The sequence below is a fragment of the Daphnia pulex genome, chromosome 1, assembly GCF_021134715.1.
Source record: "Daphnia pulex isolate KAP4 chromosome 1, ASM2113471v1".
Lineage (NCBI taxonomy): Eukaryota > Metazoa > Arthropoda > Branchiopoda > Diplostraca > Daphniidae > Daphnia > Daphnia pulex.
This window is the reverse complement of record NC_060017.1, coordinates 375,056-399,508: the sequence shown is the minus strand read 5'-3', so window position 1 is coordinate 399,508 and position 24,453 is coordinate 375,056. Positions and strand designations below refer to the sequence as shown.

At 39.7% G+C, this 24,453-nt stretch overlaps 7 protein-coding genes and 1 long non-coding RNA gene across 11 annotated transcripts; 6 read left to right on the top strand and 2 right to left on the bottom strand.

Moving 5' to 3' along the window:
• The first annotated feature begins 84 nt into the window (after nucleotides 1–84).
• Nucleotides 85–2,569, top strand: LOC124209662. Of its 2 annotated transcripts, none has more exons than XM_046607789.1 (8): nucleotides 85–525; nucleotides 584–988; nucleotides 1,042–1,143; nucleotides 1,217–1,458; nucleotides 1,517–1,698; nucleotides 1,767–1,860; nucleotides 1,916–2,266; nucleotides 2,333–2,569. In XM_046607789.1, the coding sequence occupies exons 1-8, from the start codon at nucleotides 291–293 to the stop codon at nucleotides 2,462–2,464; spliced, it is 1,743 nt and encodes a 580-aa protein (XP_046463745.1). In that variant the 5' UTR covers nucleotides 85–290; the 3' UTR covers nucleotides 2,465–2,569. The 2 variants fall into 2 exon arrangements, with proteins under 2 accessions (XP_046463745.1, XP_046463833.1); XM_046607877.1 differs by having other exon boundaries at nucleotides 1,075–1,143; nucleotides 2,333–2,562.
• Nucleotides 2,516–3,826, top strand: LOC124210399. Its single transcript, XM_046608447.1, has 5 exons — nucleotides 2,516–2,601; nucleotides 2,664–2,892; nucleotides 2,954–3,106; nucleotides 3,169–3,330; nucleotides 3,395–3,826. Exons 1-5 carry the CDS (start codon nucleotides 2,569–2,571, stop codon nucleotides 3,715–3,717), a joined length of 900 nt encoding a protein of 299 aa, XP_046464403.1. The 5' UTR covers nucleotides 2,516–2,568; the 3' UTR covers nucleotides 3,718–3,826.
• A 1,543-nt stretch (nucleotides 3,827–5,369) lies between these two features.
• On the bottom strand, nucleotides 5,370–7,969 carry LOC124192173. The gene is made up of 11 exons (XM_046585368.1): nucleotides 7,603–7,969; nucleotides 7,380–7,541; nucleotides 7,127–7,304; nucleotides 6,890–7,069; nucleotides 6,717–6,824; nucleotides 6,554–6,649; nucleotides 6,373–6,486; nucleotides 6,210–6,302; nucleotides 6,029–6,142; nucleotides 5,678–5,958; nucleotides 5,370–5,604 (listed from the first exon to the last, which is right to left on the bottom strand). The coding sequence occupies exons 1-11, from the start codon at nucleotides 7,726–7,728 to the stop codon at nucleotides 5,518–5,520; spliced, it is 1,539 nt and encodes a 512-aa protein (XP_046441324.1). The 5' UTR covers nucleotides 7,729–7,969; the 3' UTR covers nucleotides 5,370–5,517.
• Nucleotides 7,970–8,045: 76 nt separating this feature from the next.
• LOC124210423 lies at nucleotides 8,046–9,408 on the top strand. Its single transcript, XM_046608487.1, has 7 exons — nucleotides 8,046–8,290; nucleotides 8,377–8,504; nucleotides 8,575–8,671; nucleotides 8,730–8,788; nucleotides 8,863–8,937; nucleotides 9,014–9,097; nucleotides 9,178–9,408. Exons 1-7 carry the CDS (start codon nucleotides 8,131–8,133, stop codon nucleotides 9,274–9,276), a joined length of 702 nt encoding a protein of 233 aa, XP_046464443.1. The 5' UTR covers nucleotides 8,046–8,130; the 3' UTR covers nucleotides 9,277–9,408.
• Nucleotides 9,409–10,618: 1,210 nt separating this feature from the next.
• Nucleotides 10,619–11,014, top strand: LOC124192169 (transcription factor tau 55 kDa subunit-like). The gene has a single exon (XM_046585356.1). The coding sequence runs from the start codon at nucleotides 10,619–10,621 to the stop codon at nucleotides 11,012–11,014; it is 396 nt and encodes a 131-aa protein (XP_046441312.1).
• Nucleotides 11,015–11,076: 62 nt separating this feature from the next.
• Nucleotides 11,077–11,438, bottom strand: LOC124210451. Its single transcript, XR_006881197.1, has 2 exons — nucleotides 11,320–11,438; nucleotides 11,077–11,210 (listed from the first exon to the last, which is right to left on the bottom strand). It is a non-coding gene; the product is annotated as an uncharacterized LOC124210451 (long non-coding RNA).
• Nucleotides 11,439–11,609: 171 nt separating this feature from the next.
• Nucleotides 11,610–14,572, top strand: LOC124209993. Of its 3 annotated transcripts, XR_006881132.1 has the most exons (5): nucleotides 11,610–13,476; nucleotides 13,546–13,577; nucleotides 13,651–13,914; nucleotides 13,973–14,118; nucleotides 14,180–14,572. XR_006881132.1 is itself a non-coding variant. In XM_046608361.1 (4 exons), the coding sequence occupies exons 1-4, from the start codon at nucleotides 13,098–13,100 to the stop codon at nucleotides 14,357–14,359; spliced, it is 1,074 nt and encodes a 357-aa protein (XP_046464317.1). In that variant the 5' UTR covers nucleotides 12,572–13,097; the 3' UTR covers nucleotides 14,360–14,572. The 3 variants fall into 3 exon arrangements, 1 of the variants encoding a protein (XP_046464317.1); XR_006881120.1 differs by having other exon boundaries at nucleotides 13,546–13,914; XM_046608361.1 differs by having other exon boundaries at nucleotides 12,572–13,476; nucleotides 13,546–13,914.
• Nucleotides 14,573–15,796: 1,224 nt separating this feature from the next.
• On the top strand, nucleotides 15,797–24,190 carry LOC124200636 (ectopic P granules protein 5 homolog). Its single transcript, XM_046596904.1, has 13 exons — nucleotides 15,797–15,982; nucleotides 16,053–19,117; nucleotides 19,206–20,794; nucleotides 20,854–21,068; nucleotides 21,149–21,280; nucleotides 21,345–21,584; nucleotides 21,647–21,830; nucleotides 21,902–22,203; nucleotides 22,264–22,515; nucleotides 22,588–22,769; nucleotides 22,841–23,458; nucleotides 23,536–23,730; nucleotides 23,819–24,190. The coding sequence occupies exons 1-13, from the start codon at nucleotides 15,920–15,922 to the stop codon at nucleotides 24,051–24,053; spliced, it is 7,272 nt and encodes a 2,423-aa protein (XP_046452860.1). The 5' UTR covers nucleotides 15,797–15,919; the 3' UTR covers nucleotides 24,054–24,190.
• The last annotated feature ends 263 nt before the right edge of the window (nucleotides 24,191–24,453 follow it).

Genomic DNA, 24,453 nt, shown 5'->3' with positions numbered 1-24,453 from the left:
CTTTACAGAACCATGACAGAACAAATTATTTATCATTTTAAAAACTGATAAAAAAAAAAAACTATCTTCCCGATTTTGCAACTTGATCTCGGTCGTCTGGACGAACCCTACCGACTTTCATGGGTACGACATTTAGACGGTAGGGTTCGTCCAGACGACCCTAGGAACGGTAGCGCTCGTCGTGGCGGAGGGCTACAACAACATACTGTCTATATTGGTCAATATAAACAAAAAGCAGTTCAAAAGTGTCAATTCAGGTTTAGTGCAGGTTTAGTGCCGTTTCTCACAGTATGTCAGGCAGAGATTTGCTTAAAGATTCTTTGGCCGGGCATCGAACCAGAACCAAAGCCGAAAAACGAAAAAATGATACTTTACAACAAGAACGGGTAAGGGTTAAACGTTCAGGGAACTTCTTCCAAAATTTTGGCAGAAACAGAGGCCAAAATGTTACCCAACCTGATGAAGTTGTAACAGTTTCTAATCAAGAAAGTGCTGGTACTGCTAGTGAAATAACTCCCAGTAATGGTAGGTTTATCAAAGTTCGTGTTCAAGTTTACGATTAAAAATGTTCTATTGGTTACAGAAAGAAGTGGTGTACAGGATATAATTCATTCAGTCGCACTGGAACAAGACATCATTGAAGCAAGCATTTTACAATATAACAAGAAGAAAAAGGAAGCCAATCAAGAAAGCGAGTGGAAAACTCGCATGAAAGACAAGGAAGATGCTTGGGATTCCAAGAGAGATGCTGTCTTTCAAAACTACATTAGCTCCCGTTCCTACACTGAAAGTAAATGTGGTGTATGTGAAAAAGTCACTAATCCTGTTCGTTGCTTTACTTGCAAGCAAGATTTCTGCAGCAAATGTGATATGATCACTCACCGCAAACTGGTACTACACAATAGGGAGGTGTGTGAGAATGGCGAAAATTTAAAATTCTTGCGCCAAAACGAGTTCATATCTGAAGATGGGTACATCACTGTTGAAGGTAATAATGCTTTCTTGAATTATATATGTAGATTAATAATTATCTTGTATTAGTGTCACTTCCTTTACTTGTGACTTCCTGTCCAGAATGCAAAAGCCCTCATTCGTGTACTACGAAACCTGGTTCAAGAGACGTAGCCGTAGTTACAGCCAATGGTAAATGAGGGCAACTTCAGCGTTATTGATATTTAAACAGATTTCGCTTAATTACGGTGCATTTCGATTTCAGGTCGTTGGGATATGAAGTCAACTGTTGTGGAGTGCAACGTTTGCCTTTATTGGTTCGAAGCAAAAGCGGAAGATTATTTTGTTTCTGGCTTTCAGCCATCATCCGCTGTAGATGAGACTTCATTCTTTCTCATTTGTACTGATCTTCTGGACTGGTGCTGGCATTTTCAACACAAAATGCCTGGTATTTCCATGAACAAAATTGTAGAAACTATTCAAGAAATCTCTGAACAACATAATCGAGTAAGTTGTAATTTTTTTTTTGTCTAATTCCTTAATTTATCCACCCTTATATTTGTAGTGCACCAGTTTGAGTAACACCGAATTCCTCATGGCTGTAAGAGAATACGAGTTTAATCGTATTCGAATTCAAAAAGAGATATTAAGGGTAGAGCACATGAAATGCAAAGCTTGCGGAGCCAAACCGCTAGCTTGTCATGTTGACGGCAACATGAAATGTTATAGATGTGAATCGGCTCAAGGGTAAACAACATATGTTATAATTTTGTCCTTACTCCACTTTTTCAAAACTTTTCCCTGTTATTGTCTAGTCATGGAGCGAAAGAGCTATTGGAAAACGTGGCGATTGCGAGAAATGATGACGTAGAAGCTTTTGTTGCGGAAGTTAACAAAGCTATTCCTGAGGTATGCTGGTCCACAATCCTAATCGGTACATATGTTAAATTTATCTTTCTTTCAGACTAAAGGGAACGCTACATGTGGTGGTTCCACATTCAAAGCCGGAAAATCTGATTCTCATTCCCATTCAAAGAAAATGGATGAAACAGGGATCGTGTGTATGTGCTGTCGACACGGTTTAGTTCTCCGTGCAGCTAACATTCATCGTGGTGAAACATACCGAGTAATTGCTTTCCTTCAATGGTGGGCATTGCAATTCGGGATATTGTTTTTCTGTTATGACGTCATCTGCCGTTACTGGCCTTTCGCTAAAAAACTAGGAAACATTAATGCTAGGTTTGCTTGTCTGACGACAAAGATGAAACCTTTTCTTTCACGATTTCATGGGAAAGCGCATGCTTGGGCGTGTCAGGTACCATTGTTACAGTTCATTTGAATTTTTGTTCAATTGCAGTTGCATAATTTATATTTGATTAAGGTATTATGGTTCGGTCATTTTCGGAAAGGCGCTGCTGCGACCGTCGGAGAAGAAATGGAACAAGGTTTCAGTAAAATCTCAAGATACAATGCATCTACAAAGCACATGACTAGTTCTAGTGAGAAATTTTAAATTGAGTAGCGATTTCACGTTTGTGTTGACTTTTTGTACTTTTAGACAGAAACGATCACCTAACTAAAGGTTTTATCTATGAAAATACAAGCAAAGAGAAGAAAATGGTTTTTACTCTGCCTAAACGCCTTAAGACTGTAAAAAAAACTTTTAAATTCTTTAAAATACATAGTCTAGATTACTGTTTTCTTGAAATAAGGCCAAGAAGAAAGCCATCGACTACGGAAAAGAATTCCGTGGTTGGTTGGAAAAACTCCATGTGCAGGAGGGCGACATGCCTAAGATAATGAAACAACTAGTTGTCCAAGCAAAACAAGTACGAGACAAACGAGTTGACGGGAACTGGACTGTTGGTAATATCCAAGTAGAACTTGAGGGTATAGCTCTAGCAATAAGGCAACTGCAAGCACGCGAAATGAAGTTTGCGGGTAACAGCTAATCAATAAGTTATACTAATTTATACTTGATAAATTATGAATTAATTTGTAGACAGCGCGAAAGCAAGGACTGTCCATAGAAGAAAAATCGTAATTCTGAAGACTAGGTCAGACAAATTAATCGAGGAGATGAACAACAAATATAATGTTGTTGTGACGGAGGAGCACAAAAAGAGTGGGATCTTTCCCTGGCACAATTCCGTTGGTACAGAGTATACATATTTTGGTTTTTTATTCTCCTTCACTTAATATTGTTATGCTTTTTAGTTTCTGTTTCAAATCACTTTCAAGCTGTGAATGCGTGGATGCTAGAACAGAGATTTCGCGAAGAAGTGATTCAAACCGAAAAGGAAATGGTGACATTCATTGAGACCATTTGTAAAGTTCGAAGAAACTTAGAAGAAGATATTAAAAAACTCCAGGATCAAAGTATGTTACGAGTCTTGAATTTAACTTAGTATGGTTTGTTAAGTAATTTATTGACTGATTACAGTCAGTGCAGGGAATCAACAGTTTCACCGAGGACAAATTGTTCTTAAACAACTCGAAATTGCGCGATGGAAGAAAGTTTTGGCTGATGCGACTATGCTCTTCGATGTCGAATCCGACTTTTTGGATGAAGACACGTTCGCCTACGACATTGAAAATGGCATCGAAGACCTTCTATTAGATAATATTCAAGAAGATGGTGATGAGGAAAATGAAGCATACGAAGAAGATAGCGAAGAGGAGACTGCTGATTACCAGGATTACAGCGACGAAGAGACAAACGATTATCAAGACTACGCTGACGAGGACAATGAAGGAAACAATTAATATCGATCGTTTGAAACTCTCTTATATATAGTTATGCAAATCCTGTAATTAGGGCTACTTTTGAAATGGAGCTATTGATGAAAGGGAATAAAAGTATAATTATGAGGTTTTTGATTTGTTTCATTAACATTATTCGTCATCCCTATAGGCCTATCCGAGTGCGCGTGAAAATAAAATTATTTCGCAGTTAATTATACATGCCTATGTTGATATCAGACTTAATCTGACATGATATTACGATTCAGCGTCAAAAGTTGAGTTAGAGGTGTAATTTTTATTAATGTTAGTGGTTCAGCCGCATAGTAGCGTGCGTGAAAATAAAAATTCGTTCACGGTTAATTACACAAACGTGTGTTCATTTAAGGCTAATTCTGACCTGATATTCCGATTCAGCGTCAAAAGTTGAGTTAGAGGTGTAATTTTCATTCATTGTGGTAGTAGCCTGCGGGATTTAGTTTTTAGCGATCAAATGTTTTACTGAAAAAAGTCCGCCCTGTAACTGTAAGCGAGTTACTGCGCTTTTTTTCCTTAAAAAAAAAGTGTCGTAAACCAATAACTCCCGCAGGCTACCACCAATATGAATGAAAATTACACCTCTAACTCAACTTTTGACGCTGAATCGGAATATCTGGTCAGAATTAGCCTTAAATGAACACACGTTTGTGTAATTAACCGTGAACGAATTTTTATTTTCACGCACGCTACTAGGCGGCTGACAACCAAAATTAATGAAATTTACAATTCCGACTCAGCTTTTTACGCTGAATCGAAATATCAATTCAGAATCGGCCTAATATGAACATACGCATGTGTAATTCACTGCGAACGAATTTTTTATTTTCACGCGCGCTACTGGGCGGCTGACAACCAAAATTAATGAAATTTACAACTCTGACTCAGATTTTTATGCTGAATCGAAATATCAATTCAGAATAAGCCTAATATGAACATACGCATGTGTAATTCACTGCGAACGAATTTTTTATTTTCACGCGCGCTACTGGGCGGCTGACAACCAAAATTAATGAAATTTACAACTCTGACTCAGATTTTTATGCTGAATCGAAATATCAATTCAGAATAAGCCTAATATGAACATACGCATGTGTAATTCACTGCGAAATAATTTTTATTTTCACGCACACTATTATGCGGCTGGCTAATAATACAATGAAAAAACGCATAAAAAACTTTTATTTACTTGCATGCGGTAAACGACTTCCCAAGAAATACTTGATCGGTACTAATGATTTTTCCCCCCACAAATTATACGTGATTGTGATGGGATTTGTACTTTTTATATTGGTGAATACGTACTTATATCTACGTGACTACGTTACTTATTTTGATTGAATTCTTCATTTATCAAAATATATTTTAATGGAGTTACAATGCATACATATCGTTTTGAACCCGCCACAGTTCTGATGGAATGAACTTCATCAATCATCATGGCGAAAAATCCTATGTTCATCACAAGTTAGTAAGACGGTAAATTGTTCAAAGATAGTTTTTCCTTCTTTATGCTCATCACAGTACATTGGCTCAACCTGGGGGGGGAGGGAGGGGGGTCAACTACTTATGTAGCGTTGAGACTAAAAATTGGCCAGGTGCCCAGTGCTCCAGAATGAGTGATAAAAAAATAACCGAGCTACTTTGGCAAGTCACTTTATTAAAAAAACACAAGCTGTTTCAAACAACCTTTCTTGATTATAACATATGCATATTTAAAAAAATCATATTTAAAAAATATAAAAAAAACGCGAGGAATTCAGCCGAATCTCTATCGCATCCGCATCTCTAACATTTAGCTAAGACAGGAGCTTTTTGAAGTTCAATGGTAATCGAATACTGCGACGGAAGCTTTCCTTTCGATATGAAGTAGTACTGAAAATTTTAATAAATAAAACAATACAATTTGCAACTACTTGCATTATCAAATTGTGCATCAAAATAATACCTCTGGTGGGCTTGAATTTGGTTTCAGGGCATAATACATTGATTGGTAGCAGTAGGCTGTAGTATACGAATTCCGTGTCACACCTTCTCCACTAACTGGAACAGCCCGGATTTGAGAACCTCTGTTACCTCTTCTCGATCCGGTTCCGCTACCGGTCGAACGGCCTCTTCCAGGTTTGGCATTGACCGAAGTAGATCGATTGGTATTAGACGATATAGATGAAAAAATATTAGCCGTTAATTGAGGCTGTTGATTTGGTGGATAATCTTCGTCCAACTGTCCTGCTTGCATAAAATAGTTACTCAAATTAATACACTTAAATACAATTCATTGACTAAATTACTGGCTTACCTCGACTCAAAAGTTGCATGTTACTATGACTGCGCTGAGTATTGCTGACTTGTACTACACCATTCACTTGGCAATCCAATCCAAAAGATGAATCCTGCGTGTCCACATTGGCCCCTATTAAGTTTTAATGGTACACCACATTAATAGGGACTACACTTTAAAAGAATGAATGAAAACTCACGAGAAAGCTGATGAAAATGATCGACATTGATTTGACTAGGAGTGGCCGGCAATGGAGGCTGTTGATTGGGTGGATCATCTTCGTCCAACTGTCCTGCTAGCATAAAATAGTTACTCAAATTAATACACTGAAAAACAATTCCTAGACTAAATTACTGGCTTACCTCCTCTCAAAAGTTGCATGCTACCACGAATGTGCTGAGTATTGCTGATTTGTACTACACCATCTTCTTGGCAATTCAATTCCAAAGTTGAAATCTGCGTATCTGCAGTGGACCCTATTTAGTTTCAATAGTACACCACATTCATTGGGACTTAACTTTAAAAGAATTAATGAAAGCTCACGAGAAAGCTGATGAAAATGATCGACATTGATTTGACTAGGAGTGGCCGGCAATGGAGGCTGTTGATTTGGTTGATCAGCTTCAGTCAACTGTCCTGCTAGAATAAAATAGTTACTCAAATTAATACACTGAAAAACAATTCCTAGACCAAATTACTGGCTTACCTCCTCTCAAAAGTTGCATGCTACCACGACTGTGCTGAGTATTTCTGATTTGTTCTACACCATCTTCTTGGCAATTCAATTCCAAAGTTGAAATCTGCGCAGTGGACCCTATTTAGTTTCAATAGTACTCCACATTTATTGTGACTTAACAATGTTCTACCTTTAAGAATTACCTATTGACATGATTCTACCTCCATTACTATGCCGATTAGCGTTAGAAGCAGCGGCCTCAGTCCTTGTTGCGGCCAAACAACCGGAAGTTTTACCGTAAATGGTTTCCACACGTTTCCTCTTGCGTTGATCCTCGGCTTCTTTGTGATGGGCAATCCATTCTGAATCTTTTTCCCTTTTCACTATAATAGAATATACATGTCATTAAAAGTCTATATAAGAACAAAACATGGACTTACATTGATGTTTTCTAACCAAAGCAGTCCAAGCGTCTACTGCATCATGACATTCTTGTGTTTTCATGAATTCACCTGCAAGATTACCATACCCACTTACATCAGTGGACCATTCTTTTACATTTTGGGATGCTGACAGAGTAAAATGGTCCATTCCATTTTCTATCGCTGTTTTAGATTGCTAAAACATAAAATTACAAAGTGTAAATAACATGTACCAGAAATATGTTAGTCTTTATACCGCCTTTATACTTACAATGTTGTGGATTGATGCTCGTCTGGAGCTGCAGGTTGTTTTTGACTTTTTGAAATCTAACCAAAGTGCTGGGCGGGTTGGATATGTTGTTGTGGTTTCAACAAGGCCTTGCTGGTGTGGAACTTTCCTCCGTCTTACATTCCTCCTTCCTTGATATTTCTCCTATAACAAAAGAATCTATATAAAAGTCACTTAAACAATAGCATATTTCATGCAAACATACCCTAATATCTTGAAAATACGATAAATCGTATCCTTTTCCATACTCAAACCTATCTGTTTGTGTTTGGGCTTCATCAAAGTCCGGATTTACTGTTGGTCCTTCCAACTCGGGTGGAACACTTGTCATTATGATAATAAAGATAAAACAGATTCTAATCTACAACTACATCTAAAGAAGAGAATAACACAAAATTCACTAATTAGCACGTAGGTTGTGTGTGTTTACATTACACTATTCGTATTCACACTGCAGTGTGTTGTAGCCCTCCGCCACGACGAGCGCTACCGTTCCTAGGGTCGTCTGGACGAACCCTACCGTCTAAATGTCGTACCCATGAAAGTCGGTAGGGTTCGTCCAGACGACCGAGATCAAGTTGCGATTTTGACTTTTTCGTTTGTGGCAATGCTGTATTTACGAAGAAAAAATCCGTGTGGCAACGTCCATTCATTCAAAATTCTGCCATTGTGTTCTCCCTCTGGAATTCCGAACGGAAAGTGTCGAGCCAAAAAATCGTGAAAAAAACTTACGATGGGAAGGATTCGTCGTAAAGCGAGTGTTACAAACCAAGAAGACAATTCTTCGTCTTGCAGCACTCCTCCTTCTTCTAAGGACAAGAAAAATCGTTTTCCTACGTTCGTTGATGAAGATAAACAAAAAATTGTTCTCAGGAAGGACTTTGACCGAAATGGTAAGCTATGTCACAATGTTTATTGACTAATTTGTTCTATGAATGTATTGGATAATATTATTTTAACTCATTTACTTTTTTAACAGTTGAAATGACCTTAAAGGATATGCTCGAAAACAAACAACGGATGATTGAGAGTTTAACTCTTCCATTTATTAGTGCAATTTTGAAGATCCCATTAAACGTTAAGAAAATGAAATGGGGTGAATATTTGGTATGTAAAATAGTACACACTTTCAGAGAATGCATTTACTCTATATTTTCAATGAGTTTTTATTTTTTAGAAATTAAGAAAAAATCAAAGTCAAGAAACTCCCAACACTTTACCAGATAAAGCAATTGAAACTAATCACGATGCTCACAACTTTGCACTTTCAACTGGTAATGCTATTATTTAATCAGTTTTCCAAAATTGTTAATCATGTATTTGAAAATTCAGGATCATCCAAAATGGAAACTCCTGCAATACGAAGCTCATCAAGACTGGCAAACAATAAGGCATTCATTCTTTTATTATCATACAAGCATATTTTTAATCATTAATTCATTATTACTAACATTGATATATTCAGATTCCCATCTTCACACCCAAATTTGACCCAGCAACTGGTGATATAATTAATACAAGACTTCAAATCCCAGGAGAGGTATGACAATATTGTGCATACAACATAATATATTGAGTTTTGTTTTCATGGTGTGTATTTTAAATTGTTTTTCTAGAGATTGTATTCCGAAAAGGGCAGCCCAGTTGAAAGCAATCCATCAAAATTATCTGCACGAAAATTGACTGCAGTAGGAGATGAGGTAAATTAACAGTGTTAATATCATGATCTGCACAATACCAAAATTAAAAACTACTTAACGGATTACAAATGCTTTTCCAGGAATCGGTCGTTGCATTTTTTGAAAACAACCCAGAAACATTAAATACCTATAAAGCTTTCGAAAAAACATACAAAAATCACAGGTCGCGCAAAGAATAAATAATAGATTTCTGTGTTCTTTTTCTCGCTCTTCGCGTTGTATTTCCGTTTTGATCACACAGAATATTCTTGTGTCTTTCTATCTGTAAACCACTCGTGTTTAATCACACATAATACAATTTTGAAATTTCACTGTACTATATTTTGCAAACCTAACTATAAGTAAAAGGGATTAGTTAGTAATTGTCCTGATAGTGACACCTTTCGTATTTCGTGCCCTGGTTTATTAAGCGCCGACGAAATGCTTTGGAATTAGAGACTTGAAAATGTTGGTGCTAAAAATCTTTATTTGCCAAGGAAAAGAAATGCGCCTTGCATGTGATACGGAGAAATGATTATTAGTCGGTATTTTTTATTTTTATTCCCAACTTGAAAATGAGAATAAGCTCTTGCAAGCAGACGGGTAGCCCCCACTGGTAGTTTTTGTTCTTCAGTGTGGGATAAATTAAAACCGTAGGATACTTACTATCATAAAAGTACTGTTTCATGGAAGCAGGTTTTTCTTTGTGTTTCTGAATCTGCAGTGGTGAGTACTTGATCATGACGTAAACATTTATTCGTCTAAATAAAAATACGATTAAAAAAAATATAAACTCAAGTTTTAAAAAATCGTTCGACGACAACGCCATCTCTTATAGCGATTTGAAAGTTTATTGGCGAACACCTGACAACTCCGGCTCGGAGAACAGGAACACAGGAGGTCATCGAGGAGAAAACAGAACAGACACAGAACAGAATACGCCTTTTCCTCTGGGGGAAATGTTCATTCTTTTTTTTTGTCTTAATAAGTGAGACGAAATGGACGTTGCTGAACGTCCCGTGATTAATTTTGCTATCAACGGTCCATCAGAAGTTGTTCTAAGTGAAGAAGCTATAGCAGCTCGTCAACGAAAGTTGCAAGAAGCAAAGAAACATTTGGCCTCAATAAATGAAAAAATCCTGGAACTTCAGGTTATGCTGAGAAGATTGTCCAGAAAACCTCGGTTTCATAAACTTCAGTACGTCCTAAAACATCGAGTGGCTGTGTACTCAGGTAAAGATTAAATAAATTTCATCAAAACTTTCATAACACTGCATTGATTAATATGAAAATAATGTTTTTGCTGAAATGTTAAATATTTTTAGGTCTTCGATCTGTCTACCTTAAATACTGCTGTAATTTGCAAGAGGATTTGAATCAATTTCAACAATACTAACTTTGAGGAATACCAGTATCTCATCTACATTTCAAAATAATAACTTGGTGGGTAAAATAATATTCCAGACACTTTAATGTTCAGTTCTTTAATTAAATAAAATCATTCATTTAACAGTCTTGTGAAGAAGAATTGTAAAAAGAAAAATGGAAAGTGAATATGAAGAAACAGTTGAAGAACAGTACATTTTGGTAGAATTTGCTGGAAACACAGGGAGTGATGCTTTGAATCAAGAAAATGTTTCCATCAAAGTACTTGGCATGGAAACTGATGAACCCATAATTAAAATTGGAAATCAACTTTACGAAGGAAAATACTACGACACAATTGGAACTGAACTCTTCTTCACAGAAGCTGAGGGTGAGCCACCTTCTGATACCTTGTTTGATACAAAATTGGAAAAGAAACTCGAATTCTATGGGAAAACCAACACCAAACTTGTTGTAAGTCGAGCATTTGCTAAACCGTTAGAGCAATCGAAAAATTCTGCCGACGTCCGTTTGCCCGAAGAAACGCGTGTGTCCGATTCCGCTAAAATTTAATTAGTTTAGTAGCATTCACCAATCACCGTCGTTCCAGTCTTATTGTTTGTTTTCATGCCACCTTTATGTTACAACCAGCAATGTACCGAATTTGTGTGGAAGTGTTAGCGTATAATGGTATGATTTGATTTATCAAGAAATAAAATGTCTGTGGTATTGGGGCACAAAGTCCAGACATATTGTGTTGGATTTTCTCCTATATCATAAAAACATTGGAAAATTTATCGAGGCCATATGGGCGTTAAAGTAGTTTTTTTTATTTTTTTTATTTTTTGGTTTTCAAGTTAATTCCATTCGTAATTCACCTGCACAAAAAGTAGAATCATTTGAGAGAAAACGCTGGCAGCGTTAAGGAGTACAAAGCGCTTCGGTTCACTGACCCTACCATCGCCTGGAGTCTCCAATATACTCGCATGGCTGCTCATCTCTAGAGTAGCTTGTGTCGTGTTTCACTTCCTTACTAGTTAGTTTCGTTCTAGACCGCGACCATGCTGAGATGACGAATTTTAACCTTGTCCTTTACTTATCGAAAATGCAAGGCAGATAAAAATCCAGTGTTAAAAAAAAGTTTTGTTTTGCGCGCAGGGACGTTGCCATGGAATTAGTTCGCCAAGCAAACTACGTTTCCCGATCGGTTAAGCGGATTTTTGTCATTTCAATAACATTTATCCTCTTTGTAGGTTTTTATCAGGCAACATGGCCAACTCCTAATTTTCCATCATTGACTCAGACATTGAGTCTCATCAATAGTTCTACGAAAACGATTTTAATTTGGAACCCATACTCACGTTTTGAGCTGGAGGTTTTCGGAGAAGGAGCCGATACTTTCACTAGTCATCATTGCCCGATAAATAATTGTTTCATTACGAAAAACCGAACTTGGGCTCCCCTACACCAATTTGACAGTATAATATTTAATATGCCACCGCTCTCTCTTTACAAGTTTCCAGTAGACGAACACAGACGACCGGAACAGCGTTACATTTTCTTTTCCCAAGAGCCACCAACCTACATCGGTGAGGAAGTTAAACTTTTTAATCGTCGATTTAATTGGACAATGTCGTACGCAACTCACGCGGATATTCGCTATCACTATGGTGAAATAATCCCTTTGCCATCTGCCCCGGCTACACACCACACTCGTAAAGCATATATACAATCGACCAAGAATGGTGAGAATTTTGCGGCTGGCAAAACAAAATTGGTTGCGTGGTTTGTTTCGCACTGCTTCACACAAAGTCGCCGAGAAAAATACGTCACCATCATGCGCCAATACATCCCAGTGGATATCTATGGCGGTTGCTATTCGCTTCGTTGCCCAATGAACGAAAGTGCCTTTTTGTCTACTGAGCCATGTTACGACTTGCTTGATAGCAGCTACAAGTTCTACCTCGCCTTTGAAAATTCTTTCTGTAACGATTATGTAACTGAAAAGTTTTTCGACGTCCTACAACGTCGAATCATCCCAATTGTAATGGGAGGAGCGAATTACTCAGCCATCGCACCACCTCATTCGTACATTGACGCATTACAGTATAGTCCTCGAGAATTAGCCGAATACCTCAAGCTGTTGGCCTCTGACGACAAATTATACAACGAATATTTTTGGTGGAAACCTCATTTTCAAGTAGTAAAGAGATACCCTTTTCTGGCTGCAAATGCCCTGTGTTCGTTATGTGACAAATTACATCACAACAAAACTGAATCCATCTATCACGACCTGGCAGCAGGATGGAGCCAGAAAACCCAGTGTAAAAGCCCTCGTTTCAAAGGTGTTCGGATTTTCTGGGGAATCTTTTAAAATTTAATTTGCAACGTCACATTTTGTTAAGTTCCATATTATTTTTAACTGATTTAAACAGTATAAACGTTAAATTCCGCGTCAGTTAAATCTTCTTCGTTTTTCGTGGATCCTCGGGCTATAACTATATTTAATGGGGTTGTTGACCGTGCCGCAAGTGTAATAGTAATGTGATTTTCGCTAGCCTCCCATTCGTTGAAAGAACTTCATGAAGTTTAGACGCGTAGCGATGTAAAGATTCTGTATGTTTCTCTTTTAATCCCATAGTTTTCAAATGGTAAAATGGAAATTTGTAGCAGACCTCGGAAAATTCAAATTCCTTTGGTGACCCTGGCAGTGTTCTCCTTTTATTTGGTATCGATGTGGCATTTTGAAAAGATTGGCTCAAATCTGGTTTCCCGTACTGATGTGGAATCAATGCAAGTTTTCCCTCCCGATTCGCAAGCACTTTCTTATCTCTCCCCTTGTCCTTGCTCGAGGAATAATACGTCAATACGCCAAGAAAAAGTTGACTATACATGGTGCAATGGGGAAGCTGTTCAACGAGGGCCAAACCAAAACATTGTTTCTTTTTCTCTCTTTGGAAATGCTGACAAGGACGGGATGAGGTATTTCTCGTTTGTTCGTGAAAACGCTATTAAAATCAAACAACTACTTCCAGGTAAAAATGTTTTAAACTTCTATTTTAAACGTTTGCTCAATTTCAAACAATAATTCTTATTGTTTTCAGGGTGGATCATGAGACTACATCACAATACAGAAGTAGATACAAAGGAACGCAAGATATTATGTGATGTATATTGTGATTACCCGTGGGTTGATTTGTGCGACGTAGGTAGTCTTTGGAGAAGGCTTTCTAAGCGAAAGAAAAAAAATCCTGATTTCCGACCAGTAACCGGAGAACAGGTTTCCAATGTCAATCGACGAATTTGGAGATTTCTACCGTTGTTGGACCCGCTTGCTGATGTAGTACTTACCAGAGATTTAGACGCTACAGTGTCTAATCGAGAAGTAGCCGCAATTCAGCAATGGATTCAACTCAATTACACCTTTCACTTGATGAGGGATCACCAGGCTCATAAAGCCCGCATCCTTGCTGGTCTCTCGTACAATTTATAATTCAGTTGAAATAATTACTAAGTGCGCTTTATGATTAGGTATGTTCGGAGTCAAAGTATATCAACGAAGGGACCTTGTAGAAGGCCTGACGCGAGTTTTGATAAATTTTGGACACAACCAAAAATATGATACGGATCAAATTCTCCTCTCTAAAATTTTCTGGCCCTCTGTTAAGCACGATGTGGTAACTATGAACATATTCACATTTGGAAGAACCTGTAAAGTTAATTATATCGTCATAATAGGTGGCTCACGATAGCTATAACTGTATGGAGAATTGGAATGCGTTGCCTACTTATCCTTTTCCCACCAAACGAGAGAACAACTCCTTCGTGTCAGATAACTTTCAAGGCCGCTGGATTGCCCCAGAGAAATGCCCCCTAGCTTGTCGACCAGTCGACCATCAAGACTGGGAATATTGTTAATTGATAAGAAACAGATCACGTAGTCTTATGTTGTCACAAATTTCTCACGCACGCATGTTTTAAATAACGCGGCTCTAGCAACGATGTATTACGCTTGATCTAGTCTATTCTGGGAATTTCTTTTAATTTGAATTGTAGTTTGATTACCGCTGATTACCAAACCTGATTTAACTTTCGCTGACTTCTAAATAAATTTAATTGTTTCGCGCTGCAGCTACAGTCTACTTTTGAAATAAAAATAAGTATTCAAAATAATGTAATAACCATAGAGCCGCACTTAATTGGGGCTTCTGCTTCATTGAACTTTATCACTCCACAGTTCCATGAGCGTTCGGTCCATCCTTTAGTAATAAATGATCGAGATGATGCACTCAATAATAGATATCCTCAATCACTCACGTCAAGAGTCACGATCCCATCACTCAAGACTTTGCATTTAAAAATTACCAGATTACCAACTGCCGCCACTGGCCTGAAAGGATTATTTGGACATTCAGGCCAGTGGCCGGGGACTTTCAGGCCGCCTGGCCTGAACGTCGTTGGCCTGATTGTCGATGGCCTGAATGTCTGGCACCCTCTATAGCTCTGCCATCACATATTTCAGCAAAATGACCCGTGTTCGATTTCTTTTTCAGTTCAATTATATGTAATAATCAATACCTCCCCCATGCATGTTTTGTGTATCTAAAATTAGTTAATATTGGCAAAATATTGAAGCAAAGCCAGAGCAAAGCAAAGCTGAAAAGCAAAATTAGCAGGTTGCTGACAGGCCAGGCTGGCCACAGAGTGCTAGGCTGGCCCGCCAGCTAGGGCTGTGGCCCGGGCGATGAAAACCCGGGCCACCGCCCGGGCTGAACGAAAAAAAACCCAACCCGACTCGACCCACCGAGGCATTTTTTTTAACGGGGCGGGCGACGGGTTGAACCCCCGGGCCCGCGGGCCAACCCGAGCGGTGGCGCCATCTAGTAGTCAAATAGAGAAGCTCGTTATTCTCTATGCCTGCGGCCTCAAAATATTGCCGCCAAATGCTCTACGATAATTTCGTAGCATGAAAAGTAAGATAAGTGGTAGAAAAGGGCGTTCAGGGGTGTTCAGAAAGACAGAATTGACGTGTCACTGTTGGAAGAAGAAGATAATTAAGAAATTTAGGGAATTTTTTTAAGTTTGTAAAAAAAAAAGTGTGTTTGACCCGATTTTTTACCCGGGCCGTTACCCGACCGGTATAAATTTTTTGACCCATGGGTTGGCCCGGGCCAAACCCGGTCACTCAGTTGGCCCAACCCGCTACGACCCGCGGAAGAAGAAAAACCCGTCTAAAAAACCCATTAAAAAAAAACCCGCTAAAAACGTCCCGGGCCACAGCCCTACCGCCAGCTAAGAAAAGCGGAAAAGCCGAAACTGGTGAGAAAAGGCTTCTGTTATGAAATGCGTAATGAAAACAGATTCAGCTGTCTGTAGTCTTCTAGAACTGGGAATCCAGGATGGAAAGATAAAACAAATTTTGAGCTTTGTAGTTTTATCAATTCAATGGAACTACGTCGTATTCGATATCAGTAAATCATGGCTGAAGCAGTGCGTCCGAGGAACAAGAAAAAAGGGAAATCTAAAACTAAGGATAAATCGGTAATAATAATTTAAAAAAAAACTTTACTTCGTCTACGTTATTCACAGTTTGTTGGCTTCATTCACCTAGGTTGATCCTCTTGAATCTTCTAAAGAGATATTGGAGATAAAAAATGAAACAAGGTCTATACATTTTGAAGATGATTGTGAAAAAAAATCAGAAGCCATCATACAAGTTGAAGAGAGGCTTCAACAAGATGCGAGGAAACAACCAGAAACTAGTAAAATTGAGGAAACAAATCACATTCCCAACCTTTCTCAGAATGAACCTGAATGTGTTGAGAATGATTTTAGTTCATCTGTTCAACTTGAAAATACTCAAATTGTGAGTGAATGTGGATACAATCAGACTCCCAGCACATGTGAAGAATCTATTTATGATAAATTGAGTGAACTTTTGATGGAATCCCCAGAATTAACAGAGACAAAAGCTCCTTCAGCACCAGCTCCTAGCATGTTAAATGCTACTCTCGAGTTCAACTTAGATCTTCCCTGTGATAAAATAGTAGCAGATACTGCGTTTCCTCAGTCATTTAAAGACAATATCATTCAAGTTGTTTTTAATCAACAACAACTAAGCAATCTAAAGCCTTTCACAGCGGAGCAGCTGGTGTCTTTCTATGAAAACCAATTACTTGTGGGCGAGATGGCTGTGGTGGAAAGTTTTCTGGATTGCCGAAAACATTTAGAATCACATCCATTGTATGAAAGCCTAACATACTTTCTGCGCTCAAGATTAATGTTGAAAAGTACAATGGAAGAACTGGATCAAGTGAATCGGGACGTTGAAATGTTGACGTCCCAACTTTGGACAACAGAGACTAAAAGGGTCGTGGAATATGGCGAATGCTCCGACAACAAAAAAGTTAAGGGTTACTACGATTTTCCTGTAGCCCATCTCAACGAAAAATCCTCACTTCAACTAATTCGCCAGCTGCAACAACAACGCGAAAAGATACAAGAAAAGTTGGTTTTGAGTGTCTACGAATCTCATTGGTGGAAACTGCGCGTCGAATGGCTAATTTGTCAGGGCAGCCAACAAAGTGAGCATGGTTCAATTTCGGTTCTTTTTGCTTTCCTGCGACGGCCAGTCAAAGATCCAGTGTTTATCGACCACCTGAAATCTTGGCTGAACTATGTTGCTGTTTCTTTGCTGAAAAGAGCTAGAAAAGAAGATTATCTCTTCCTCGCCCATCACGCCTTGCGCTGCCCAACAGGATTGGCTCGATGGGGCAGTCCATACGTGCAGACACCCTATTACGATCCTTTCGAAGACCGCCAGGGTACCAACATCCATCACGTTGATGTTGTGTTGGCGCTATTGTCGATCTTGTGCCAGCCAGTCCGCAGTCGTCAAGAATTTCTACAAAGTTGGATCGATCCCGACCAAGACAATCATTGGGTTTGGCTAGACTCCGAAGGTGAAGATGAATGTACCGATAATCAAATGACTGTGATGAACTTAACGGATGATGACCTATTGTCATTACTGAATCAAATTCCAATAGCCAATGTGTTTCGTTTTGCCTTTCAACTTCGGCAACAAGATCAAGTTGACGTTCTTACCGGACCCATCAAAGCTGGGCAATGGCTTCGTTCTTTCGCCATTGCCCGCCACCTCCTGAGCATGTTTGAATCCGGATTAAAAACCTACCAAGGACTTCGGTACAAGAATCTGGCTAAGAAATTCGGTCAGCTAATTTTGCACACTGTTTGCAATCTATCTGATATATGGCAAACCCAACACATGGAAAGATTCGTTGATTCGGCAATGTTGGAACGAATATCAAGAGAATATGAACATGTCGTGCTGGAAGGGTTGTCTTTATTGATTCGTACGAGACAACAACGATCGTGGCAGCTTTTGAGTCGCATTCCATTAAACGGATTGACTCATCGACTCAGATTCCAGTTGTGGGTACGGTGGCATTCGGAGATCATTGGCGAACCCATCGAACTGGATCATCTCGACTCTTTGAATCAAGAAAGTACTTTCTGCGCTGATTCTTTTTGGAATCTTCTTGAAACGAAATTGATTCAACTTCCCGAACCAGATAGATTCGTCTTCCTAGTGACTTTGGCGGCAATGGCCAGTGATGAATCAGCCTCATCGGACAATAGCTTTCTTCAATTGGTCGCCTGGGAGTTAACCGAGTTGGGACTGTTGAGTGAAATCACGAGGGAGATCTGCTTTGAAACGGCTAAAGATCTCTTGGTGGGTATCATCGACCGTTACCCGCCTTTCGTTTCTTTCATCTTCGAAAGGTTGAAGCAACATCACAAGTTACCGGTTGATTCGTTGGCTTTTTACAAGGATTTACCGTTACATCAATGGCAGCCCACGATAAAAGATTTCCAGTTACTACGAGATTGGCTGCTGAACGAAGCTCTCGATTCTGTTCGTCATCAACTCGCTGTCACAGTGCTGACTCGTTTGAACTGGGCGTTAGAAGATGTCCCTAAACGTCCGTTCCTGGGCACTGCTTTCCACCAGCAAACGGCTTTATTGTTGACGGAAGTTGTTTCTATTCATGGCAGGCTTCCAGTTCCTTCGGCCGTCCCCGTATTGGCTTCAAATTTTCTGGCTGATTCGGTGCAATTTCTCACAAGTTTTTCTCGTTCTTGGAATTCTTCGAGTGTGGTCCAGTGGGCTTGGCATTTAGTCCTTAAACTTCGCCTCCACATTTTCGATTGTTTTCCGGATCATCTTGAGTGGATGCTTCACCATCCGCAACAGGCCTTCCGTACTGTACGGCAGTTAAAAGAAGACCCTCACTTGTTAGTTTTGCGCCAATCACCTACTCCCTTCAGCTGCTATGTAGCGCTATCTATGACTAATGCTGGGCACAGCGTTCCGGAATTCTGTTCGATCGGCGTCGATCTCTTGTACACTTTGAGTATCGCCGATCAACATCGCCCGGTCGTGGCCATCCTCAACCATTTATTTCCACTCTTAGTCACTTGTCCTGATGTGCTGTATGATCAGGGAAAATTGCTGGACATCTTCCAACGGCTGGTCCAGGCCGATTTGACTTACTACAAGAGGGCCAAGAACTTATTGACCACACAATTTCCCGGAGATGTTCTCAAAATGATGGCTACTTTGATTGAAATCACCATTTGGAAGTTAAACGGGTCAGTTTTTTTATTTGTTTAATTTATTTGAGAATAAAACCAGTTTTAAATGTTTATTAAAATAACCAAGGGATTAAATTTAATTCAGGTTGAATTTGGCTGGAGCCACACCTGCCCTTGAAATTTGGATAAATATTCTCACCAGTTTTACCAAGTGGAATGCAGACAAAAGTATTCTTTACCTGCTTGACACTTTGTCGCGAACCGCTTGGATGGATCCGGTTAGTAGCCAAAGTTGTCGTCGCATTTTATCAGTCGTCCTTCAAGAATCCTCTAAAGTCCATCGGCCGTCTAAAGGACTTGTTTCGCGTGTGGGTAATTGGGTCAGCGGTTCGTCTGAAGCCCTTGGCCACTTGGACGCAACCGAATTAATTCCACCCACCCCAACCTTCCCTTATCTTTCGTGGATCATCATGGAACTGGAATTTGAACGCCAGTCTAAAATGTGGCAACATCTCACCATCGATTTACAACCGGGCAAAGTTAAAAGTGTCGAACAGGCTTTAAAATCAATTGCTGGATTTCTAAAAATCCCTCCCATTGGTGTCAACCAACTTTGTCTAGTTCGATATGCGCAAATGGCAGTGGAAATTGGTTTAGAACATCCGCTGCTTCCTGTGATCATTCAGCGTTTCTTCAGTCTCTACTTTTCTCGTCCGGAATCCACGGAAATCGGCAGCGATAGTTGGGCCATTGGGCAACGAATCATGACAAACTCTCCTGCTCTTTCTTCTTTATTGAAACGACTTGTTTTGAAATGGGAAGAAGGTGTTCAACTATTTCAGAACGACCGCATACGTTCCAGCTTCTTACAGAGTTGTTGTCTTTGGGTGGAAGACGTTAAACTGTTGGAACCGCATGTTTATTTGCCATCACTAGCGCCCAATTACCATCCAGCGCGATTGCTTCAACTCTTCGAAGGCTCCGATATGTGGTTGGATCTCTGCAATTTCAACACTATCCATGCGGAGCGTCAAGAGCTCAGAGAATCATGGAACAAGGAGAGAAACATCACTACTTCTGTAGTGTTCCATAAAAAAACAGGAGATTTTTTACAACTCAATAAAGACACAATATTTACAAGACTGCAATCCTATCCTGAACCTATTCGATTAGCTCAAGTAGCTCTTCAACGGCCCTTCTCGAGACTAGGATTAGCTGCGTTCCAGAATGCCGGTGACCTCCGTCGACTACTCAATCCACACCTTCAAGTCGTCGTAGATTGTGCCGACCAATTCAGTAGACGTATGGCCGAATTGACGTCGTTGGATTGCCACTATGCCGAGCTTTTAATGGAACTTTATTGTCCCTATCGATCAGAACGGACATTGACGGTCAAATGTGATGGAACACAATCTGGAGTTTGTAGCGGCTCGGCTGTAATCAAACTGAGTTGCGAGCCCTGGCGAATCAACTCTTCCGTTCGTAAACAATTAGACACGAATAGGCAGGAAGCGATCCGTTTGCGATCAGATTTCCAAGACCCCAACACCCAAAAGCTTTGCGTAGCCGCTCTTCTCCTTGAAGACTGTGTCGAACAAATTCGAGCTTCATCGGAGCCCAAGGTTTTGGAGACAGGAGCAGCTCTCTTTTATATTCTAGTTGAACTTGTTAGTGAAGAGAGTAATAGCTTTTTACCAACCAAGCAGTTACTCTCCACTTGCCTTGAAGGATTAGGTGAGTGTGGTTAAATTTATGTCTATTGAGACTCGTATAAATATTTCTTGGTTTTACAGGCCAGTGTTGTATTGCGGGACATCCCGAACAGTGCCGAAACCTTGTAGGATTGTTGAGTAGCAATTCTAATTTGGCCGGTCTTGTGGCACCTCATTTTACACCATCTACGCCGGATCCTTCCAGTGCCGCCATTGCCGCTTTCTTAGACTCGTATCGGCTGGTCACAACCCTATCCAAACATGATAGTGATCTTATTCTAGTCCTTCTTACTAAGGTAGATGCGCGGTAAATCAGTAGAAAGCCATTTTCCAATTGAAATTAATGGGTATATATTTTTAAATTTTTAAATTTTAGTTTGACGTTCGTTGGTGGTTGAATTGTAGAGAATGCTATCCACAGGATCGCGTGAAACTTCTGGATATCATCATTACTGCTTTAGATAGTTTTGGCCCAACACCAATTGAAAAGGCACAAGCCGTCCATGAAGTAAGTAAAAGTTGTTATTCTAATTTCCTCAAGGATCAATGTATAATAATTTCTATTGAAATAGATCCTGCGACGCCATTTGCAACATGTATTGTTACACAATTTTCCAGAGCAGTATAACCGAGTCCTGCATCTACTGCTGAAATCCAGCGAAGCCCAGAGCTGCAGCCCGGCTCTTTGGTGCGACTTGATCAATACCCTAGGTCAGGGATTACTCCGGTTTCAACCCGAATCGAGCATGGAAGAGTTTCGTCAACAGGTTTTGCAATACACCACTCAACAGACGCTACTGGATGTCAATCGAGTAAATTTTTTTTCCAAAAATCTTTACGATCGTAAATTCTAATAATTTTTGCGTTTCCTTAGATGATGGAGACGACCATAATTTTGTCACAGCATTTTTCCAAAGAACGACAGCTTCACGGTCTTTATGGATTGTATCCGAAATATCGACCTTATGTCCACGTTGTTACTTGTTTTCTACTGACCATCGGCCATGGATTGTGTTTTGCCACTTTGCAAATTGATGCTGGAACACCTTCAGATTTATGTACCGTATTTCTTTTCTCCAATTCTCAGTCTTACTGAATGATAATGATAAACATGAACTAATTCTTGCAGTGGTTGGGCAGCTTTGGACTAGTATTCGTGATCTTTATTCTCCTTGGATACTACCATACACCCAACAACACGTAAATTCTAATTGCGCAGCTTGGATACAACATGCGTCTTCTGACCGTACACTCTTGCTGCCGTGGATCGCTGCCGATAGCGGTTTGGCTTCGTTAATGGCTTCTTCCATCATACACTGCATCAACTTCATCCATGAGACGATTCCTGCCAAGCAGAGCATTCTGTCTCAGATGCTAACCTTCTACTTGCATGGATTCTGCCACACAGCCGTCAAACCACACATACTTCAGGTGATTCTTATTAATGAATTTTGTAGGAAATAATCGCAAATTTACACTTTTATTTTGAAGGTAATTCATCAAGCACTGGATAATCTACCCTGGCAATCGTTTATCCCTTCACTGAATGACCTGGAGCAAATGGTGCGTGTTGTGGGACAGTTCTTGCCCGAAGTTCATTCGTTCCTAGTCAGTCTTTTCGTTCGTTGCTCCTTGTCGTCCCTCATTGCACAGTGTAAGTCTCAACCGGCAACCTGTGCCCGATTACTAGCTTGTTTGCTTCATCTGCATGTCCGATTGGCTGGAGAACCAACCGCTCAACAGGTACTAACCACAATACTTAAACCGCCACCAATCATGCAATTCACGGCTGATTAATTTCTTTTCCTTGAATAGAATCCAATGATGAAACGTATACTAGATGAAGCTTGTTCATATCCTTGGCAATACATAGACCCCAACGTCTATGACCAAGTATTAAACTGGTACGTCTCTACCTGTGATCCGCTTTTCGTTTTGCAACCTTATTTAGAAAGACAGGAAACATCATCCAGTTCCAACGATGCTCTCGTGTTTCGGTAATTTTCTTTTTTGAAACTTCTGGCTTTTTCTAATGTTCTGTATTTTATTAATGAATTTATATTTTCAGTTTATTGCAAGCTGCCAGTGGCTACCATATTCAATCGTCTGATCAAATTGACAATTCATTTAAGAGACAAATGTTTATTCGATCCTGGATTCGTCTTGTGGCTTTGACTGTCTCTCGTTACCGATCTCTCAACCAGCAACATCCTAAAGCTATAATAAATGCAGTTAGTTGTCTTTTGGAATTCATCTGCCACAATAGTCAGCATGCGGAATACAGGAGTGCCATTCATGAGTATTTAACGGTGGCCGTGTCCAGCTCTAGTCTGATTGCCGACGCCCTTCAAAACTGCATATGCCAGCGGATTAATTCGTACCCTGTCGATCCCGCCTTGGTAGAGACTGTTCTGCGAGTGGTTACTTCAATCGGTGGTGGTCACTCTGACTTGAAACGAGTTGCTGCTGTGCTGGAAACTGCCTTGGAACATTTAGAAGGAACTCGCTCCTTTATTTTTGGATTGCTCCCCACAGGAGGTTTGAAGGAACTGACCAGAGTTTGCTGGCAGCAAGGATGTCTTTTGAGTTGGTATTGCCTGGTTACCAATCAGGGAAAAATCGAGGTAGAAGACGAGTCGTATATCCTAGAACAGATGCTTTCCAACTGCAAACTGCTCTCCTTAAGGTAATAATAATTTACGGATTTTTTAAATTTTATTTTGAGATCAATGAATTTTATTCCGCTTGTAACAATCAATTCAGTGAAGCATTGGAGCCAAAACTGTGCTTTATGTATGAGAGACTGGTGAATGTTTGGAATATAGCCTCGCCGGACATCAGCCCCCACAGGACAGCTGTTAAATCAGAATGGTGTGAGCTGCTTAGTTCGTGGATTGAGGAAAACAAAAGTTGGTTATCAACAATCGGTCTGGGCAAAGTTCCCAAACTCTCATCCAAGTATGTAGCATTTTTCTTCTTTAAGTATGTTGTGTACAGTCCTGTTCGTATACTGAAATTTCAAAAATGCTCGCTTGTTCTTTCTAAGGGGGCGTTGTTTGGCTCATGTGATGTTGTGTTATCTGCAACCATCTGGAGAGTCCTTGAATCAGCTAGAGATGAAATGGAAAGTAAATCGCCAGAACGCAGATTGCAAGCCAGCGATAGAGTGTGCCTTGGAAATTCTGAAATCTGAAATCCCTGATGGAACAATACTGCTTCAAACCATTGTTCCCCTATTATACGCTCGTCCTTATCTGTTGCGTTTAATTGCCCAAACCTAATTATTGAATTTTTTTTCGTCCCCTATTTCGCTTGAAATACCAAATTTTTAAAAACGTTTCATTGTTAGCGGAATCCGACAAAATTTTGTGAAGAAAATCAAGACAATGAAATAATACATACATTTTTATAATCGTAACATGTACGTATTTCGTAAATTATGTGACTTGGGGTAAATATAATTGTGAGACCACAGACTACGAAGTAAACAGCGGGTCGCCATAATTCGTCATCGTCATCGTCATCGTCATCGTCTTTTAGGGACTAAACTGCGGAATGTGTTGTGGAAATCATGAATCGGCCACCAGAGGGAGCCGCTTGACTTCTACTTGGCATTTCGAACAACCACTACAGTTTTTTGTGGTTCGAACATGGTAGTACAAATATCTTTTAATGTCTAGC

Bases quoted from the DNA above. Each gene is read 5' to 3' on its own strand.
- LOC124209662 (XM_046607789.1), top strand. From the start codon at position 291: ATGTCAGGCAGAGATTTGCTTAAAGATTCTTTGGCCGGGCATCGAACC. The intron at 1,699-1,766 runs GTAAACAACATA...GTTATTGTCTAG, and splicing joins AGATGTGAATCGGCTCAAGG to TCATGGAGCGAAAGAGCTAT. The intron at 2,267-2,332 runs GTACCATTGTTA...TATTTGATTAAG, and splicing joins CGCATGCTTGGGCGTGTCAG to GTATTATGGTTCGGTCATTT.
- LOC124210399 (XM_046608447.1), top strand. From the start codon at position 2,569: ATGGTTTTTACTCTGCCTAAACGCCTTAAGACT. The intron at 3,107-3,168 runs GTACAGAGTATA...TATGCTTTTTAG, and splicing joins TCCCTGGCACAATTCCGTTG to TTTCTGTTTCAAATCACTTT. The intron at 3,331-3,394 runs GTATGTTACGAG...GACTGATTACAG, and splicing joins TAAAAAACTCCAGGATCAAA to TCAGTGCAGGGAATCAACAG.
- LOC124192173 (XM_046585368.1), bottom strand. From the start codon at position 7,728: ATGACAAGTGTTCCACCCGAGTTGGAAGGACCAACAGTAAATCCGGAC. The intron at 6,650-6,716 runs GTAAGCCAGTAA...ATTTTATTCTAG, and splicing joins CATGCAACTTTTGAGAGGAG to CAGGACAGTTGACTGAAGCT. The intron at 5,605-5,677 runs GTATTATTTTGA...TAAAATTTTCAG, and splicing joins CAAATTCAAGCCCACCAGAG to TACTACTTCATATCGAAAGG.
- LOC124210423 (XM_046608487.1), top strand. From the start codon at position 8,131: ATGGGAAGGATTCGTCGTAAAGCGAGTGTTACAAACCAAGAAGACAAT. The intron at 8,672-8,729 runs GTAATGCTATTA...TTGAAAATTCAG, and splicing joins CAACTTTGCACTTTCAACTG to GATCATCCAAAATGGAAACT. The intron at 9,098-9,177 runs GTAAATTAACAG...ATGCTTTTCCAG, and splicing joins TGACTGCAGTAGGAGATGAG to GAATCGGTCGTTGCATTTTT.
- LOC124192169 (XM_046585356.1), top strand. From the start codon at position 10,619: ATGGAAAGTGAATATGAAGAAACAGTTGAAGAACAGTACATTTTGGTA.
- LOC124209993 (XM_046608361.1), top strand. From the start codon at position 13,098: ATGGAAATTTGTAGCAGACCTCGGAAAATTCAAATTCCTTTGGTGACC. The intron at 13,477-13,545 runs GTAAAAATGTTT...TATTGTTTTCAG, and splicing joins AATCAAACAACTACTTCCAG to GGTGGATCATGAGACTACAT. The intron at 14,119-14,179 runs GTAACTATGAAC...TCGTCATAATAG, and splicing joins CCTCTGTTAAGCACGATGTG to GTGGCTCACGATAGCTATAA.
- LOC124200636 (XM_046596904.1), top strand. From the start codon at position 15,920: ATGGCTGAAGCAGTGCGTCCGAGGAACAAGAAAAAAGGGAAATCTAAA. The intron at 21,585-21,646 runs GTAAATTTTTTT...GCGTTTCCTTAG, and splicing joins CGCTACTGGATGTCAATCGA to ATGATGGAGACGACCATAAT. The intron at 23,731-23,818 runs GTATGTAGCATT...GTTCTTTCTAAG, and splicing joins GTTCCCAAACTCTCATCCAA to GGGGCGTTGTTTGGCTCATG.